At 45.6% G+C, this 20331-nt stretch overlaps 1 protein-coding gene across 2 annotated transcripts in view; it reads right to left on the bottom strand.

The window, feature by feature from the left end:
• Positions 1-1305: 1305 nt before the first annotated feature.
• The window catches only part of ncaldb (neurocalcin delta b), a 32252-nt gene continuing 13226 nt past the window's right edge, over positions 1306-20331 (bottom strand). For both annotated transcript variants that reach the window (XM_066674583.1, XM_066674584.1), the window contains exons 2-4: positions 11686-12074; positions 6696-6801; positions 1306-6469 (exon numbers count right to left, since the gene is read on the bottom strand). In XM_066674583.1, coding sequence (XP_066530680.1) covers positions 6375-6469; positions 6696-6801; positions 11686-12063 — 579 coding nt within the window. In that variant the 5' untranslated portion in view covers positions 12064-12074 and the 3' untranslated portion in view covers positions 1306-6374. The remainder of the gene's footprint in view (positions 6470-6695; positions 6802-11685; positions 12075-20331) is intronic.

The following is a 20331-nucleotide window of genomic DNA, read 5'->3' as shown; positions in this document are numbered from 1 at the left end:
TGTGTGAGTGAGTGAGTGACTATGTGACTGACTGGGTGAGTATGTGACTGACTGGGTGAGTGTGTGAGTGATCGAGTATGTGACTGGGTGAGTGAGTGAGTGACTGGGTGAGTATGTGAGTGACTGGGTGAGTGTGTGTGACTGGGTGAGTGTGTGTGTGACTGGGTGAGTATATGACTGGGTGAGTATGTGACTGACTGGGTGAGTGTGTGTGACTGGGTGAGTGTGTGAGTGACTGGGTGAGTATGTGACTGACTGGGTGAGTGTGTGTGACTGGGTGAGTGTGTGAGTGAATGGGTGAGTATGTGACTGACTGGGTGAGTGTGTGTGACTGGGTGAGTGTGTGAGTGACTGGGTGAGTATGTGAGTGACTGGGTGAGTATGTGACTGACTGGGTGAGTATGTGAGTGATCGAGTATGTGACTGGGTGAGTGAGTGAGTGACTATGTGAGTGACTGGGTGAGTATGTGAGTGATTGAGTATGTGACTGACTGTGTGAGTGAGTGAGTGACTATGTGACTGACTGGGTGAGTATGTGACTGACTGGGTGAGTGTGTGTGACTGGGTGAGTGACTGGGTGAGTGTGTGAGTGACTGGGTGAGTATGTGAGTGATTGAGTATGTGACTGACTGTGTGAGTGAGTGAGTGACTATGTGAGTGACTGGGTGAGTATGTGAGTGATTGAGTATGTGACTGACTGGGTGAGTGTGTGAGTGACTGGGTGAGTATGTGACTGACTGGGTGAGTGTGAGTGACTGGGTGAGTATGTGACTGACTGGGTGAGTGTGTGTGACTGGGTGAGTGTGTGAGTGAATGGGTGAGTGTGTGAGTGACTGGGTGAGTATGTGAGTGATCGAGTATGTGACTGGGTGAGTGAGTGAGTGATTATGTGAGTGACTGGGTGAGTATGTGAGTGATTGAGTATGTGACTGACTGTGTGAGTGAGTGAGTGACTATGTGACTGACTGGGTGAGTATGTGACTGACTGGGTGAGTGTGTGTGACTGGGTGAGTGTGTGAGTGACTGGGTGAGTGTGTGAGTGACTGGGTAAGTATGTGAGTGATTGAGTATGTGACTGACTGTGTGAGTGAGTGAGTGACTGGGTGAGTATGTGAGTGATTGAGTATGTGACTGACTGGGTGAGTGTGTGAGTGAGTGAGTGACTATGTGACTGACTGGGTGAGTGTGTGTGAAACTGTCCACAGGTGTGAGTGACACCCACGGACTGCTTTTATAAAAGATGAATGAATGAATGAAAAGTTAAACAAACTGCACACTTACACACAATAGTTTTTAAGACTTTAATTTATAACCAAAACCAGTTTTTTTTTAGAAACTACAGGGACACATGGTACATGTTACAAAATCTACAAAATGGTGATGACAGACATTTTGTTCGACAGGTTCACAGTCACACAGTAGAAACCCATACAACACTGGCTTTGTTTTCCTCGTACATTTAATGATCTCTAGATTTGGCACTTTGACCACTGTGCTGCTGTTGTGTACGATTCGGGAGCGACACGGCGCCGACGGAAAAGCAGAAACAAACAAAATAAAAAAAACAATTATAGGGAAACTCTTGTTTTTTTTTTTTTTCTTCTTAAAAAAGCACACAAACATTTTTAAAGGTTCACACCTCCACAGTTTCACACACTCAGGCGCTCTGAAAGCTGTCGGCCACACGTTTTATTTAGAGATCGGGGTTTTTTTTTCACTTCTTTTAAACGTTCTGTCTGTGTGTGTTTGTTTCGACTGAATCTCCCTCAGCTCCCTCTCCTTCTCTAAAGCCTCCCCCGGCCCTGAGCTCGTGTTCTCTGTACACACATTTACATTAAAAAATATACATCTTCCTCTTTTTTCTTCTCTCTTTCTCATTTGATCTCTCTCTCTCTCAGAGTCGCTGACCCCGACACACATCGGCGGAACCGAGACACCGCTCCACAGATGCTCAGCATTCAAAGCAAAGAGTCAAAGACGCCGGAGCTGTGGCTTTGTTTTAGTCCAGAACTGAAAGAGAAACCAGGACACGTCCACCACGTTTTCAGAATTCCCCCTTAACTCAGTGTGTGAGCCGTGAACCCAGTGGTGGACGGCGGAGCGAGGGGCGCGTGGACACCACGCAGGCGTCTCCCAGGTTTGCAGAGTTCATCACACAGTGATAGTTGGGTGAACCGTGTCAGTCTCCTGCACTGTGTGAGGAATGTAACCTACAGGTGCCTCTCCATTTGATCTCAAATGAAGGGAAGTGTGTTACAGCAGTGTGTCCTGTGAGATTTTGGAGAGCGACGTCTGGTTCCACTCCCCTCCACTGACCACTCGTATGACTCTGGGAGGTGTGGGGAAATTCTGAAAAAGTGTTTTGATGGAAGTATAGAATCTGAACTGCGCATAAAATGGAAAAACCGGAGATACACAGCGTAAACATTAAACAGCAGCTGAGACAATATTCACATCAGGATTCAGCCACGTTCACACTCTATGTACACTATACACACGGTCCCACAGGGGTTATGTTGTGGGTCGTTGGGAGAGCGACGGGTGTCCTTCGCAAAACTCCAAATTACAGCCATTATAAAGTAACGGGTCAAAACATCCAGTCTACACTGATCCCACCTTTGACCAGAGAGGTCTGTCGTTACAGAAGAGATCATCTATAAAGTGTAACTGGTTTATTAAGGAACTGCTTTGTCGTATTTGAATGATTCCGTTTATGCTCCACAGAGGGGGTCTCCCATACGGGGGTGGCCATGTTTTACATAGGTTTCCTACAGGATCTCTGAAATAACCAGGCCACTAGATGTCAGTATAACTGCTGCTTCATCGTGTGAATGTTCTCTTCGTCTTAAACCACAGCTCGGTCAAAATATTAAAAAGAACGACAATAAATGGAGATTCGGGACTTTTCCTCTGAGACACGTTTGGAGTCTGAAGTTCCTCACTGTGTCTGAAGCCCTGTTGAAGTGGGAATCAACAGGAACAGCTTCTGTACCTTCCAGAAGGCTGTAGGTTTTATGTTGGATCATTGCTGTGAGGAGCTGATGGCATTCGGCCACATCAGACACTGACACCACTCCGACTCATCACAAAGATGGACCTCTATGTGTTGTGCTACAGACCAGAGCTGGTGGGCTGTAGACCCGTCTAGCCCAATGCCTAACACTGAACATGGACACTTTAGGCTCATGTGCAGCTGCTCCTGGGCAAAAGTACAGAAGCAGGAAGCTCAGACTCCAAACGTTTCTCGGCCGATGGACATCGTGTGTGAAATGGTCTGTAGATGAGCTCGTTTGACTGATCAGTTCCTTTAAGGGGGGGGGGGGGGGTATAAAATGTGCATAGCAGAAAACATGTGGTCGTCATTTCTCTCCATCCTCACAATTCCTACATAAATATGAACACACTGTACACACGGTATTACCTTTGCATTGAACTGAAACAGAAAAATACACGAGAAATGAAAGAAATCTCTTTAGTCACGTGACAGTCACCTGCCACCAAGCAATCGCCAAGTAAAAGAATAAATATCACCTAGATATATATATATATATTCATGTTTATATTGTTTTAGATATAGTTTGTCTAACACACTGTTGTTGAATGTCCTCCCTGTCGGAGCGGTCACATGATCAGTGATCAATAATCAATCAAACAGTCACTTTTTAAACGTCAACCTAAAATGATGCGTTCATCTGTAATTGTATTAAACACTGGATTATTTCCACATCAACTCCCCGAGGCTCCTGGAATATCACACCATAGATTTCCCAGAAAAAACCCAAGAAAACAACTCTGCTTAATTCACACGGCCACATTCTGCACGGTGCCCCGCACAGTCCTTCAGTTATTCTTCAAATCAGTGGGAGTTAACTGAACTGAGCCGAAATATTAATCACTACCCAGTAAACATTTAGCCGTTGATTCAACGTTGAAATAACGGAACGACTGCCGTCTAATCAACGTTCTCTTAAGGTTGAAAATTAACGTTGAAAAGACGTCCAAACACAGACATTGAAAAGACGACTATTAGACGTATTTTGGACGTCCATTGACGTTATTAATTGGTCCCGAAATAAATTACTTGTATAAAACGCATTTTGGACGTCCACTGACGTTCCTTGTTTACTGGGTAACGACTCCAACTCTCTGATTCTCATTTCAGGGTAAATTTACTGCCTTCAGAGTCAACAACTCCTCACAAAGAGCCGATTAGTTAAAGCACTAAGGTACGGTTTATTTACATTTTCACATGGACTTCTTAAAGTTGATAAAATAAAATAACCGAGGCTTTTTGAGTAAAATATTTTAAACATTTCCTGATGTTTTTCAGTTTCAGTGGCGTCCTCAATGTCCATCAGTTTAAAGAATGTTTAAAACATTTATTAAAATACAGATAATTAATGATCGTGAAAATCAAGTGTAATATTTTACTTAAAAAAGTAACACACTTATGATATATGACTAAAGCGAACACATTTGGTGATAAACGAACGTAAGACGAATACATTAACGTTAAACACAGCCTTTGATTCACAGTGAAAGAGTATTTTTGGGGTCGTATTCACGTCGTGGTGATATTTCACGCTGTGTTTAAAACGCGGTTTTGAAGCGGAAAACGTAGCTTTAAATATTAACAACTGGAAGAGCGTGTGCCGGTCCAGGCGAGACGTTTTTACGGCCGCGCAAATCAAATAGAAGTTCGTTCTTGAATTGTTTGGAAATCCATCATGTGATCTGCGAGGCTCTGGGAGAGTTTCCATGTAATAATCTCTAACTCACTGCAAAAACCTCTCGACCCCTGTCTGAGGACTGTGCTGCCGACGGTAAACACAGGTCTCTCACACCTGCTCAGACTGGGGTCTCCTGGTGGTGGTGAGGGTTGTGTTTCTGTGTCTCTGCACCCCACGGATCTACAAGAAAACTGCTGCTCAATAATAATTAGGTGGTGTATTTAAAGTTGACAAAATAAAACAAACAAAAAAAAGACCTTCAAGTAAAAAATCGTCTGAGACAGACTCCCAGACTGAGTGTGAGCTTTGTACCCTATAATAGATTTACCCAGTAAACATTTAGCCGTTGATTCAACGTTGAAATAACGTAATGACTGCCGTCTAATCAACGTTCTCTTAAGGTTGAAAATGAAAGTTGAAAAGACCTCCAAACACAGACATTGAAAAGACGACACATAGACGTCTATATTTTGGACGTCCGTTGACGTTATTAATTGGTCCCGAAATAAATTACTTGTATAAAACGCGTTTTGGACGTCCACTGACGTTATCGATTGGTCACCACTTAACTAACTTATTAAGATGGCATTTGGACGTCCGTTGACGTTTAAATATGTCCTTGACGGACAGACTACTTTGAACGTCCACGGACGTCCCTTGTTTACTGGGTAATAATAATGTAATAAAAGTCATCACAAAGGGCAACGTCTGCATTTAAGAAAAACGCCGTTCAATCATGTGCAAAAGTTTGAATAACCCCAGACTAACTCTGTGTTTTAGGGTTTTCTAAGTTTATGTTTGTGTTTATTTTCATGTCAGTAGTCTGTCTGCTTCCTGTTTATTGATCTGCTGAGTTTACACCTGTACAGACCAGGTTCGTATGGTTTTAGTTGTACATTTCTGATACATTCAGGAAATCAACAGTAGTTGTGTATAAAAACGTACAGACGACGTGTTCGTCAAAAACACAATGTATGGTTGTTTTAAGGGTTAATTGGTACAATCAGGGCTGTCTCTTCGCCGTTTTCAGGACCTTATCTATCCTAGCTCTAACATTACAGCCTCTTTAAACCACACACACACACCAGAAAAGATCTAGACGCCTATAAACAGCCTCTGCTGCTCACAGTGTTCATTTCCTCTTAAGAAGTGGAGAGGCATGCGCACACACACACACACACACACACACACACGGCTGTCGGTGTGAGAGGAATGTGTGTGCAGTTGTATGCAAATTTCGGATTCGGATAACCTCCACAGGGAACACACTATAGACGTGTGTGTGTGTGTGTGTGTGTGTGGAGTTGAACATACTGTGTGAAAGGTATATGAAGCATGAAATGTGCCCATACTTCTGCACAGACCACACTGTAAAACATTTACAATTTTTATATCAGTCAATAAAGCGAGGTCACTGGTGATATAACCAGGGGCGCCAAAACCTGTGCACACGACTGGGCCTAACTTTTCTGAGCAGAAGAAATTGAATCGGGATCTGACTCTGGATCAGATTTCCTCTCGTCTGATCTCCAGGAGAATCCCACCTCCTCTATGTTCCTCTGGGAATCGGATCTGAGTTAATGGAGTTGTTATAGAAGACCTGCAGTATTAAGAGGGGGACACCGGGTGGCGCTGTGCTGCTGTTTACTGTCCTGCGCTGCTGGGGTCACACTGCAGCAGCCTCACGATGGACGGGTCGTTCTTCGCACCTTCCACAAACTCCTCCAGAGACAGTTTACCTGAGGACACAGCACAGGACTCGGGTCAGACATTTACGACATCGCCACCCACTTCTGAAATGAGGGGCTAGGGGAGGCTTTACACTAGAAGTAGAGGAACATTGCTGTGAGCGTTTGATGGTAGCCACAAGAACATTCATGAAGAGAGAGAGAGACAGAGAGTGAGAGAGAGAGAGAGAGAGTGAGAAAGAGAGAGAGCAGGAAAATGGGTGAAAGTTAAGCTCACCATCTCTATTTGTGTCCATCTGGCGGAAGATTTTCTCTGTTCTTTTCTCAGGCGTGGACTCATCTTCCGGCATCTTCATCACTGAGGACACCATCTTGTAGATCGCCTGAGAGAGTGAAAGAGAGAGAGAGAGAGAGAGAGAGATAGAGAGAGAGAGAGAGATACAGAGAGAGAGAGATAGAGAGAGAGAAAGAGAGATACAGAGAGAGAGAAAGAGAAAGATACAGAGAGAGAGAGAAAGATAGATACAGAGAGAGAGAGAGATACAGAGAGAGAGAAAGAGATACAGAGAGATAGAGAGAGAAAGAGAGATAGATAGAGAGAGAGAGAGAAATTAGTTTTCTGACGTGGTTCTACCTGCGAAATATCTTCAGTAAACACAAACGTATTCAGGGACACAAGCCGAGAAAATGTCCTTGATGATGAGCGACAAACGAGACGAGTTTCCTGAAGGGCGCCAGCATTTCTCCCCCTTCACAAGGAACATGGAGCCAAAGCCACTCATGGACCATCTCAGAAATGCCCACTATTTACACGGTTATAGATTAGTTCTGAAAGTTATAGACAGGTTATGGAAGAAACAGAAGAGGAGCAGTGGTGTTTTTTGGGGGGATCCTGGTCTTGGAGCGATGCTGGTTCTCAGGGAGGTAAAGGACGATGTGTTTAGAGGCTGTTGTGCTCTCTCTTCTGATCATGGTAAACCCAGTGTGTCATCAGCCCACCCCCTCCTCCCTCTGAGGCAGTATCTGTGTTCAGTTCCCCGCTCTGGGAGCCTGCTCAGGGGGCTGTAGATCTGACTCAGCTCTTCTGCTGCTGCTGCTGCAGTTAATTGTTTGTCTGAAATGAGTCCCGTGCGGCTCGGAACTGCTCTCTCCTCTCTGAACTCGGCTCTGATCGCTGGAATAAATCTCAGCCGAGAGTCTGCAGAGAAGCTTTCTGAGTTCTGGAGGCAGCTGTTTGTCTTTGAGTTGCTCTCCGCTCTGGGGAACAGCTCTGTGTCGGTCTGAGTGATTTTCCTGGTCGTAAACCTGTTTACCAAGCTTTGTAATGAGCTGGAGTTGATTCAGGTGTGATAGAGGAACATCTGAAACCATCAAAAACGTGGGAATTAAAATGGTGTGTGAAAGTGTTTGAATGTGTGGTTTGGGACACACACCTCGAGTTTCCAATTCTGGCCGGATATGATTCCTAATGTTTTCTGGAATGTCATTTAAAACATGGTTTCCACCAACTGAGCTGTTAGTGACTGGAAAGGATTGCAATAAACTTCAGCTGAGTTTAGTGCTCCGATGTTAACGTAGTGTCGTATATGTGGAACCAACCAACAGATGGCACAGCATCTGTTCTCGGCTCAGCTCCTCTCTGATTGTCCAGAGAGAGTCGTCACACTACGCCACGCAACGCAGACGACCAGCACCAACTCTACTGCTTTTTCTGTGTTAGTTACATCAGGTCCTGGTTCTGGAAGCGGGTTCTTGTTTAGTGGCTGTTCTCTCGTGGTTCAGAGCGAGTCGAGTAGGGACTAAACCGTGGCGTGTAAACCTTGCAGAGCGCTGATTGTCCAGAGAGAGTCGTCACTCTACGCCACGCAACGCAGACGACCAGCACCAACTCTCCATCTGTAAAATCTCCAGCTGCAGCAGAGATCACGTTTGTTTTTATCCGACTCACGACAGCAGCTCGTAAAATGACGCCGTGGTCTTTTGAAGAGGTTCAAACGCTCCTTGGATCGGTGGCCGACGAAAGACTCCACTGCAACAAGGAAGGAACAAACTCTACTGATCTGTCTGAACTGATGACGGCTGAAATACAGGTTGTAGGTGTTCTGTGCCGAACAGTGCCCATGTGGAAACACCACTGGAACAGACACACATTTACAGATCAGTAACAGACTGTTGCATAAGTTTTTGTTTGTAATGTTTTGCATAATTTGAAAACTGCAGTTGCCCTTATCTTTAAGAAATGGAGAAACAGATAAGATCTGAAACCTGACTCCAGAGTGGAACAGCTCTGTAAGACATGCTCCTATGACGGTGAGACCACGAGGTCCATCCCTGGTGATGCCACAGCCATCTGTAAGTGGAAATCTAAAACCCATTGTCCACTGTGGGGCTGAACTAATCTGAGAAAAGTGTGTAATAAATGGTCCAGGAGAACGCTAACCCACTGAGCCCGGTTTCTCTGTGCTCGGAGCAGAGGAACTGTTCTGGTGGGTAGGCTTAAAGATTGGTTCCTCATTTACGAAACTCTGTCAGTGTCACAGCAGACAGAGAAAGATGTAACTGGGATTATGGGTCTGTAATAGTGCCATAGCAGTGGCCAGAACTCCTAAGAAATCACATTGGGCGTCATTTTCTCTGGATGTGTTTTAGAGGCCTTCCCACTCCTAGCACCGTTTAGCAGTTAGCATTCTCCTCCAAGCATGTCAGGCTCCAGTGGTGATGTGTTAGCTGCAGTTTGACATGAGTTGTAGCCTGTGGGGTGTGATACAGTGTCAGAAACAATACCCTTACTAAACCCCTTAACACTATGATGATTTAGATAGCTCATTAGCACTATGCTAATGCATGTAATCTATATTACATTAGCTATTTTAGCTATATTACATAGCTCCTATGCTAAAGCTACAGACGCAAATTTCAGACACCAGCCATGTCGTGACCGACTGACTGCATTGACAGGAAGAGGGAGGAGAACTGTACGTATTAAAGAATTAGTTCGGCTCGTCATTTCTGGGCTGAAGTGTAGGAGCGAGAGCAGAAAGTGAGAGGTGGAAGTGCGAGGTGTGGCTCTTGAGTGTGTTCCTGAGTTGTGCTTTATTTCTGGAAGCGTATTATGTGATGTAATGTATATGTAGGTGTTTTTGAGGTAGGTGCGGTGTGTGTGTGTGAGTGTTTGTAGGTAGGTTTTTAGAGGTAGGAAAAGTGTGTGTGTGTGTGTGAGTGTGTACTGTTGGTGGGTGGACTGATGTGGAGGTGGAAGAATACCCTGCACTGCCGTAATGAAGTGATACTGAAAGCTCTCAGTAACAGCCTGTGATAAAAAATGGAGAAGCAGGAGCTTCACAACTTTTCTAATACATTTTACAGTTTTATTAAACATGTACGTATTCAAGCGTAATAAGATACATCATATAAGAAACTAAGGTCAGCTGTGAGGGAGTTATCAGAAAGGTCTAGTCAGTGGTTGTGGATCAGGAGAACACAGATTACTTGGGGAAATGCTCTGTAGAGGTGCTGTTGTGGTGGTTGGTGATGTAGCACGTGAAGATCTGGTGGCACTGGGCATGCATTAACGGTGCCAGTGGGGCTAGGTACAGCTTTAGTCATAGGCCAGTTGGGATTTAAGGTTGTTGATGGTAAAGGGTAAGGAATGACTGTGTCTAGCTTGGAGGGAGGTGGGTCTGGGACGCCAGACTTCACTGTTGAGTATTCCTTTGGGCTTAATAGCGAAACACTGACGAGGGGAGGTGCCTACCTGATGACCCCTGTGAAGAGCTAGTGATGCAGTGTGTGGTTTGTGGACTCGGGCTGGGCTCAATGATTAACCGTAGATGTTAAGGGCGGCTGGTTGCTAATCAGATCGTAAAAGGCCACAGCAACCATAGGGTGTAGCTGTAGGACTGGAACAATGGAAATTGTGTGGCTGCAGGTAGGAAGAGGGTGGGGTGGGCCCTGTGTGAAGCTCTAATGGATTGGTATAGGATATTTTACACCTTATTCTCTGTATGATCATTATTATTATTAATGTGTATTCTATTACAGCCTTTGTGCAGGGCAAGAGGGTCTTTTGTCCTTCCCTAATATTACTATTAATTCATTCATTAATAACTATTAATATTAAGTCAAGTCACATTTATAATGAAGTGTTGACCGGTTGTTTTTACATCGTAAGATATCCACACTACGTAGTGAGTTTCTCTACACACTGGAGAAAGACTCTGTCCTGAGTGAGGCTAAGACTCTGAGGTGATCCTCTCAGTTAGCGTCTCAGGAAAAAACCTGGTTTCACTGATATTTCGCTCAACTGTGCGTGTTGGTCTCACTCCCGAACAAAAGTCAGGAAGTGTAACCATAGCAACAGCACACGACACCAACAAAACCTGTCCAGTTCATGGCGTTAAAGAGAGTGTGAATGTTATCGCGTCAGATATTAGTTCCAGTCCCAGTGATAGAGTGTAAAGGGTTAAAGAATAACCCGAGCCTTTTAATGAACCTGGAATAACGGTCAGTGCTGGGCGCAGTGTGGGAACAATGCCTAGCCTTTAAATAAAGCAGAGCTCCTCTATACTGGACTCGAATAAGGAGATATACGCTGTTTTATTTATAGCGCTGTTTATATTAACGCGTTAACGTTAACGCGCAGAATGTTTTATTACATTTGGCCCCAACCTCCTCCCATTATTTCACTCTTTAAAGAGTCTACTGACATATCGGTCGTTGACAGATGACGTCACACGGTGGAGACGTTTGTTGTACCCGCCATTTCGGCAGTAAACTGTGGCCAAGGCTGTACTAGAACTGCGTATTTCCTTTACTGTTTTACCTCTAGGGAAGATTTTATATCTTTAAAATCCTTTGTTAGTTTCTGTTTCATCCTTAGTGCTGTAAATACACAAAATAATTCCATAAACAGTCTGGAATATTCTTTGGCTTACATTAGTACTCTGCCGGACATTGAGTTGTTTCATTAACGTGGCACAGTATTGTTTTTAAATAAATACAGGAGGTCCTGGGGTTACGTCAGTCCTGACTTACGATGTTTCGTGGTTATGACGCGTCTCCCATTTACTGTATAAAGCCTTGTTTGGACTGAAGTGGTTTTGTGTCGTAAACGTAACGTGAACTTCGTGTGTGGTGTGCGCGGTGCGGCGGAAGAATACACGGTTACGCAGCTCGGGACAGAGGAGGGTAGGTGCTTACAGTATGTTATTTACGTACAGTATGTTCCGACTTGCACCGTCATGGTGAAGGCTCAAACACACACACACCTGTACGATCTCCAGCATCTCGGCCTTGCTGATGTAACCGTTTCCGTCCAGGTCGTACATGCTGAAGGCCCACTTCAGCTTCTGGTCCAGTCGGCCCCGGGACGTGATGCTGAGCGCGATGATGAACTCCCGGAAGTCGATGGTGCCGTCTCCGTTGGCGTCGAAGGTGCGGAAGACGTGCTCGGCGAACTTGGACGCGTCCCCGTACGGGAAGAAGTTGCCGTAGATCTTCTTGAACTCCTCCATGGTCAGCGCTCCGCTGGGACAGTCCCTCAGGAAGCCTTTGTACCACTCCTGGATCTCGGCCTCTGAAAACTCAGTGCTCTCCACGAGGTCCTGCATCACCTCAGGACGCAGCTTACTGTTCTGCTTCCCCATCTCCACGAGAACTACAGAACACACACAGAGAGAGAGGGAGAGATTTTAATAACAGGAAGGTGTGGCAAGTTTCTGTGAGGATTTGATTGCATTCAGCCCCCAGTGAGGTGAGCTAATGAAGTTGGGGGTTAGTTCTGGATCACCAGGAGTTAACGTGTGTTGCACAGCTGACTCATGCAGTATAAGAGGTGTCCACAGAGTCTATATTTCTGTACTCTCAGTTAGGATGTGGTTTGAGGGACCACCATTGTGTCTCGTTTCTTCACCAGCACCAAGTGCGCACACACACACACACACACAAACAAACACACACACACATACACAAACACACAGCCTGAATTCTCTCCACACCACAAACTTAAGTTTCCATCACACACACACACACACACACAATGTAGGTGAAGGAACACGCTCGTCTGTGTGTATACACGAGCAGCTGCAGCATCGTTTCCTGATGCAAATCTCTCACATACGCACACACACACACACACATACACACATACACACCTCAATGTGCTTCTCTTAATTTGAAGTCATGTGCAGCACAGGAATCATATACAGAAACCACAGAGAACCGGGGTGGGGGGGGGAGGATGAGAGAGACAGAAACGAGAAAGAGGGAGAGAGATAGAAAAGAGAAAGCTGGAGAGAGACAGAAAACGAGAAAGAGGGAGAGAGATAGAAAAGAGAAAGCTGGAGAGAGACAGAAATGACAAAGAGGGAGAGATAGAAAAGAGAAAGCTGGAGAGAGACAGAAACGAGAAAGAGGGAGAGAGATAGAAAAGAGAAAGCTGGAGAGAGACAGAAACGAGAAAGAGGGAGAGAGATAGAAAAGAGAAAGCTGGAGAGAGACAGAAACGAGAAAGAGGGAGAGAGATAGAAAAGAGAAAGCTGGAGAGAGACAGAAACGAGAAAGAGGGAGAGAGGCAGAATATAAAGCTGGAGAGAGACAGAAAACGAGAAAGAGGGAGAGAGGCAGAAAAGAGAAAGAGAGAGAGTCAGAAGGACAGGGAGAAGAAGAGAGATATGAAGAGTCAGGAACGAGAAAGAGAGAGACTAAGAAAGAGGGAGTGAGGAGTAAGTAAACGATCTTGTTTTTTAGGAAGTGTGTGTGTGTGTGTGCTGATCAGCCACAAGATTAAAACCACTGCCAGGATGAGATTAAAGTGATGTGTTTACAGTGGATAGGGAGGGGCGGGGGTCTGTAACCAGGGGCCACTGCAACCAGAAGATCATCAGTGTTATTCACTACAGCTCTCAGGGGTCGTAACCTATATCTGTAACAAACGCCTGCGCTGAGCCTTCTCTAAAGCGAGGGCAGGTGAGCACTCGGGGAAATAATCACAAACTCATCCAAATGGCAGAGGGATTAAAAAGGGGAGCGAGGGGAAGTGGTGCGGGGCCTTCATTCATGGTTTTAACTCATTGTTTTAATGCTGGGAACAGAAGCCTGACCCCTGAGAGCTCTGCCGTCACTAACCCTCTCACTGCCGGCTGCATCGCGGTGATTTGATCCCGTCACCACTCAGGGGGCTTTTGTCCTGCGGCAGTGGACACAGATTACGTCCCGAGATTAAAAGCTTTTAATGGAGAGTCGGTGGCGGTGGAATAATGGTCCAGTCGCTCATTACAGGACGCTCCATACACTCTGTGGTCAAACGCGTGGACACCTGCCCATCTAATGTTTCCTCTGAAAGGAAGGGCGTCGATCTGGACTTTGTCCCAGTTCTGCTTCTGTGACTGTCTCTGTCTCAGTCTTTTCTGTGAGGATTTGATGGCAGAGTGAGAGTCAGGGACATCACCCCAGATCATCCCAAACTACTGGATGGAGCTCCTGATTCACTGGAGCCTAATACTGGCTCTATGTGCACAGACGGAATCATTTTACAACTAATTAAAGCAACACTAGGTAGAATTCTGACCTTTGTGAGTGTTCTCATGATGACAGTAACGACACACACACTCCTGCTCCACAGGGAGCCCCACAGTCTGTGTCTTTTAGATGTCACAATATAAGTATTTTCATGAAATAAATACTGATGGAAAATACATTAGTTGCAACTGATATTATTAAAGTAACACTAGGTAATATTTTTACCTTAAAATTACAGATTCAAAATCATTGTGATGTTCCACTGAGCTGTAACAGAGAGAACAGAACCTCTGTCATCGCTACTCCGGGCTAAGCACTGCAGAAACTGCACTATGTACATTTTCGAGGCGCGTAGGATACAACCTCCTGAACCCTCCACCTTCCCCCTTGATTTCAGGACAGTGCGGTTAAAGTGAACTGCACTCAACTTTTGTTTGCAGCTGTAGGGGGAGACCAGGAGCTTTAACACCAAATCTTAGTGTTAATGAAGAGGCATTTGCGGAGGCTAAAGCAGTTAACCGTCTTTGTGCGCTCGGGGTTGGGGTGAACAGAGAGCGGCTCATTATCATTTAAAGGAACAGGTGCTGAAAGCGGGCGTTCTGAACAGGGGCTGTTTACACAGGGGGAGAACACTGCTGTGGGGTTTGGACCCAAGCAGGTCACAGGAACCGGAACCATAGTGAGTTGCCTTTAAAATAAAAAACGTTTGCTAAATTATTCCTGTTTATTTGATAACGTAAATCCTGCATTGTGGGACAGACCCCGATATTTAAATGCATTGTTTACCTTGTTGTTTATTGTTTACTATGTTGTTTATGGATTAGAGTGGATCTGTGCTCCGTTCAAACCACTTTCACTGTTGTGGTGTGGTGTTCCAGAATATAGACTACTGTTTATGAGCATCACTGCACATGTGTACACACGTGTCAGATACAGAATACAGAATATCACATTATTGTTGAATATTAACCAGGGAAATGCTCCTGTCTCCGACGGTGAGGACGCCATCGGTCACGGCTCGGACTGATTCCTGAACCTGTGCTGTGTGAATAATGCTGTTCCTGATCAAAACATTAGTGACAAAGGGAATTAATTAATATTAACACTGCAGTGAGTTTAGAGCTTATCAGAGAGAGAGAGAGACAGAGAGAGAGCAGTCACACACACACACACACACACACACACAAAAGAGATAGAGGGAGAGTAAACAAATCAACATCAGCTGTTCATTAGTGATTTACTCTCTGGACTTAAAACTTACACACTCCTTTAATTCTCTCTCTCTCTCCTTTATCTCTCTCTCTCTCCTTTAACTCTCTCACTCTGCTTTAACTCTCTCTCTCTCTCTCTCCTTTATCTCTCTCTCTCTTTCTCTCAACTCTATCTCTAACTCTCTCTCTCCTTTAACTCTCTCCTTTCTCTCTCTTACAATGCCTCTGTAGCTCTCTCACTCATTTTCTCACTGTATCTCTGTTGCTCTCCTTTCTCTCTGTTCTCTGTATCTCTCTCTCTCTTTAACTATCTCTCTTTCCCACTCTCAGTTCTCTCTTTCATTCTCTTTCTAATTCCCTTTTGCTCTCTTTCTCTAAATCATTCTCTCTCTCTCTCACTCTCTCTCTCTCTCTCTCTCTCTCTCTCTCTCTCTCTCTCTCTCTCTCTCTCTCTTCTCAGTGAGCATGTCCAGATGAACAGGGCTAAACATTTCTTCTGCTCTAAAGTGACCCTGCTGGAGATAACAGGTTCTGTGTTTTCACAGGGACAGGTGATGTCTCCTGTTGTCTCCCATTGTCTCCAGGTGTCTCCACTGTTGGTCACTTTACTGAACATTAGTGTGATGTGATTATCACATTCATTTGAACCTTCTCTAACAGTCCATTCCTCGGGAGGTGTTACTGGACGTCAGTCCCCTTTGTCCCGTGTGTGTGTGTGTGTGTGTGTGTGTGTGTTTTATTGGCACTTTCCCAGTGTGATGACATCATTTCTGATTGCCCCCGCCCCCCGAGGGCAGGGCCTTGTGTCCTGAGCACAAAGCTTAACTGGTATTTATAAAGACACACGGCTCGCTGGATCAAACGTCCCCACCCGTTATTTCCAGGCTCCAAGATCAGTCTCAAATTAACCCTAAGACTATTAGAGCCCCGGTTAGTGCCCTGGTGACGCCATGGTTACACAACGCCATCGTCCACATGCATGGCTCTACAGGTGACCATGGCAACCGAGGACGGCCAATCAGAATGAACATTAGTCGCATGCTGAAGTGTGGACACGCGTCTGGAAGGTGACACGTCTTGAATTTCAGAGTGAAAAAAATAACCCAGTCTCTTACTTAAAGCAACACTAAAAACTACCCTCCACCAAAAGTTACATAGTGCAGTTTCTGCAGTGCTGAGCCTGATGTAGCTATGACAGAGTTTCTGTTCACTCTGTTACAGCTCAGAGGAGCATCACAGTGATTTTAAATCTGTAATTTTAAGGTACAAATATTACCTAGTGTTGCTTTAATAATGCCAGTTGCAGCTAATGCATTGGGCATCAGTTTCCAGGGTATTTTCTTCATGAAATTTCTTCTCTTTTTTACATTTTAAAAGACACAGACTGTGTAGCATGGGTCTACATGTCGTTACTGTCATTGTGTGAACACAAGCTCAATCCAAATACTACCTAACGTTGCTTTAAAGCTAAGTTTAATGGCATCTGTGTGCAAAAGCGTGATTGTCCCTGGACCAGAGTCAAGGCACACGCTCGTTCTTAGTGCTGACTTCTGATCCAATCACCCAGGACACAGGCTAATGCCAGGGGTGAGCCCGGCCTCACAAAGCCAACAGGACATGGACCTTGCTGTAATCCAGGGCATGGCGTTTGACCAGGCGTGGACAAACCTTTGCTTTTGCCTGAAAAGTGGACCCTGCTGGACCCCCACAGATAACAAACTCTGCGGGTGCTCAAGCCCTGTTTATAAAATGGTGGAGTGTTTGTATATAACCTCCACACACCCTCCTGTAAACTTTTAATCATCTCTAGAGCCCTGATCCTCCCTGAATACTCGGCCGTTGTCGTATGGTGTTGTTTAGGGAACAATGCCATGAACAGACAAGTCTAGCCAGCACCGTGAGGAGAGAGATGGGGGAGAGGGAGGGCCTGGGACGGATGAGGCATCACTGGGAATTGAGCTGGTGTTCTCGTGATGACTGTAACGACACGTAGACCCCTGCTCCACATGGGACCCCACGATGAAATATAAAAAGAAAAGAGTGAAGAAAATACCCTGATGCAAAATGCATTAGCTGCAACTGCTATTATTAAAGCAACAGTATGTAGTATTTTTACCTTAAAATTACAGCTTCAAAATCATTGTGATACTCCACTGAGCTGTAACAGGGAGAATAGAGCCTGTGTTGTAGCTACTCTGGCCTCAGAAACTGCACTATGTAACTCTTGGGGAGGGTAGGAAAACAACCCCTGACTCTTTCCCCCTCTCTCCTTTGATTTCAGGATGGTGCTGTAAAAGTGAATTACTCTCTGCAGCTGTAGGGGGAGCCCAGGAGCAAACACACCAAATCTACCTATTGTTACTTTAATTTGAGATGATAAAATTGTTTTAAATAGCCATAATCGCATATAAACTACCCTTCTCAGGTTTAATTCACACTTACACACTCAACAACTACCCCCTTCCACCCTCTGTGTTTGTCGTTACATGGCACACTTCCTCCATACTGTACATTTTCACCTGGAAACCACTGGACGTCATTAACCTCACTGTTAAAGCCCCCCCCCCTGCATCTGAAACTGAGCAGATGTCTGGGGATTACGGCCATCTTTGTGACAGCAAGTGCTCTGGAAATGGAATTAATGACGAAAATACCGTTGTCATCTGCCCCACGCCATCTCCGTTCCCATACTACAGAAAAGTGATATTATGACAGGCCTGAGAGGGATTATGGGAGCAAAGACAAACATATAGAGCAACATCTGCTGCGCGAGACACAGGAAATATGTCAACAACGTCACTGTGGGTCCACGACTCCCCCAGTTCCTCCCTTAACTTCATCAGAGGCTGTTTAGTTCACGTCTGTTTCTTCTTCGTTATCAAACAGCTGTTAGACTGACCCCTGGTGGCCTGGATGTGTCTGAGGTAGATTCTGTGCTAACCCTATTATAAACATGGCCGCCTCATGTGGGGAGCCCGCTCTGTGGAGCATAAACGGGTCCATTCAGTGACCACAAAGCTATTTTAAATTGCCCTAACTCTCAGTAGGTACACTTCCCAGACTCTATTTCCATTGGAGGAGGTTTGGGCCACGCTCAGCTCAGTGATCTCCTGCTAAAGCGCTGAGACTCCTCTGAAGGACACGAGGCCAGTGACGTCATCTGAGAATGTTGTGCAGAAATATCAGTTGTAGAATTCACAGGAGTGTGGGACAGAATGTGAACTGAAGGAAAATATAAACAAATATAAAACTGCGGCCTGTGAGCGGTGCATACCTCAAACGCCATTCGTTCTCTGGTGGGTTTTTGTCGTCCTATTTTAGACTCTGACGTGACGTACGTGGCAAGCTGCCAGCACTGTCAGTGCCCAAAGAAAACCATGTCTCTCAGTGTTGGCTGAGATTTTTGTTTTTCTACATCATCCACGGTGAGTCGGCCAATAGAAACACTCCGAGACCACACATAAACACAGCCTCTTTACATTCACTCACATTAGAAGTTAGAGAAATGTAATCATTTTGGAGATTCGTGGTCTTTCTGAGAGCAGTGACCTCCTCTGTGACCTCAGCCACATCATTAACATATATTTCCAATGGTAACACTTCCACTGAAGTAGAGTTGTGAGTACATCGCTCCCTACTCCTCCCTCAGTGCTCCCTCTGTACTCAACCTCTGAGCATTTCTGAGAACATTTTATTTCTTTTTTAGATTAGATTTTTTAAAATTAGAATCCCAGATTATGACACTAACCCCACGCAGAGGGAGGGTGGAGTCTCTGGAGGACTCTGTAAATGCTGTGTGCTGTGTTGATTGTCAGTATGTTACAGGTCAGCAGCCTTCACCCGCCTCAGACTGTAACCCATCGTCTCCGTCCACACACTCGCTCCACGCTGGTGAGGTCTTCACTCTGAGGCGGAGAATAAAAGCCTGTTCTTAATGCTGCCGGTGACTCAGCCTCTCTTTTAAACCTGAACACAATGATGCAGCAGCTTCTGAAAAGCCCCGGAACACGTCAGTCCACCTTAAATATCAGCCGCCCATCTCTCCTCCGCACCCTGTTTAAATTCTCTGCTCTGTTTGTCAAGGTCCAGATATTCATTAATCGTCTGATTCATGTCAGAAGTGTTTGAAGAAAAGAGCTGTGTTCAGGGAAGCTGTTCATGTCCAGAGTAAACAGTCACTCAGGGGAACAGAGACACTCAAATCGCCCTCGACATCGGACCCTCGACATCAGACCCTCAATGTCGGACCCTCAACACTGGACCTTCAACATCGGACCCTCGACATCAGACCCTCAACATCGGACCCTAGACATCGGACCCTCAACATCAGACCTTCAACATTGGACCCTCAATGTTGGACCCTCAACGTCGGACCCTCAACACTGGACTTTCAACATCAGACCCTCGACACCAGACCCTCGACACCAGACCCTCGACACCAGACCCTCAACATCAGACCTTCAACATCGGACCCTCGACACCAGACCCTCGACACCAGACCCTCGACACCAGACCCTCAACATCAGACCTTCAACATCGGACCCTCGACACCAGACCCCCGACACCAGACCCTCGACACCAGACCTTCAACATCGGACCCTCGACACCAGACCCTCGACACCAGACCCTCGACACCAGACCCTCAACATCAGACCTTCAACATCGGACCCTCGACACCAGACCCTCGACACCAGACCCTCAACATCAGACCTTCAACATCGGACCCTCGACACCAGACCCTCGACACCAGACCCTCGACACCAGACCCTCAACATCGAACCCTCAACGTCGGACCCTCAACGTCGGATCCTGAACACCAGACCGTCAACAACGGACCCTCATCCATGGACCCTCAGCATCGGACCCTCAAAGTTGGACCCTCAACATCAGACCTTCAACCTCAGAACCTCAACACCGGACCCTCAACATCAGACCCTCAAAATCAAACTTTCAACATTGGACCCACAACATTGGACCCTCAACATCTGATCAACATTGGACCATCAACACCAAAGATGACCTCCAGTTATGAGTCTTTAAAGGGGGACTTTTATAAAGAAATCACTTGTTCAGTGCATGTTCACCATTAATGTGTGGATCTGAAGCCCTCCAACTCACACACTGTGAAACAAGACCCTCCCAGTGAGTTTTCTGTGATCCTCTAAGTCTGAAACACGGGATAAA

Source organism: Hoplias malabaricus, chromosome 6, assembly GCF_029633855.1.
Source record: "Hoplias malabaricus isolate fHopMal1 chromosome 6, fHopMal1.hap1, whole genome shotgun sequence".
Classification (NCBI taxonomy): domain Eukaryota; kingdom Metazoa; phylum Chordata; class Actinopteri; order Characiformes; family Erythrinidae; genus Hoplias; species Hoplias malabaricus.
Note: the sequence above shows the minus strand (reverse complement) of the source record. Positions and strands in the feature narration are given on the sequence as shown.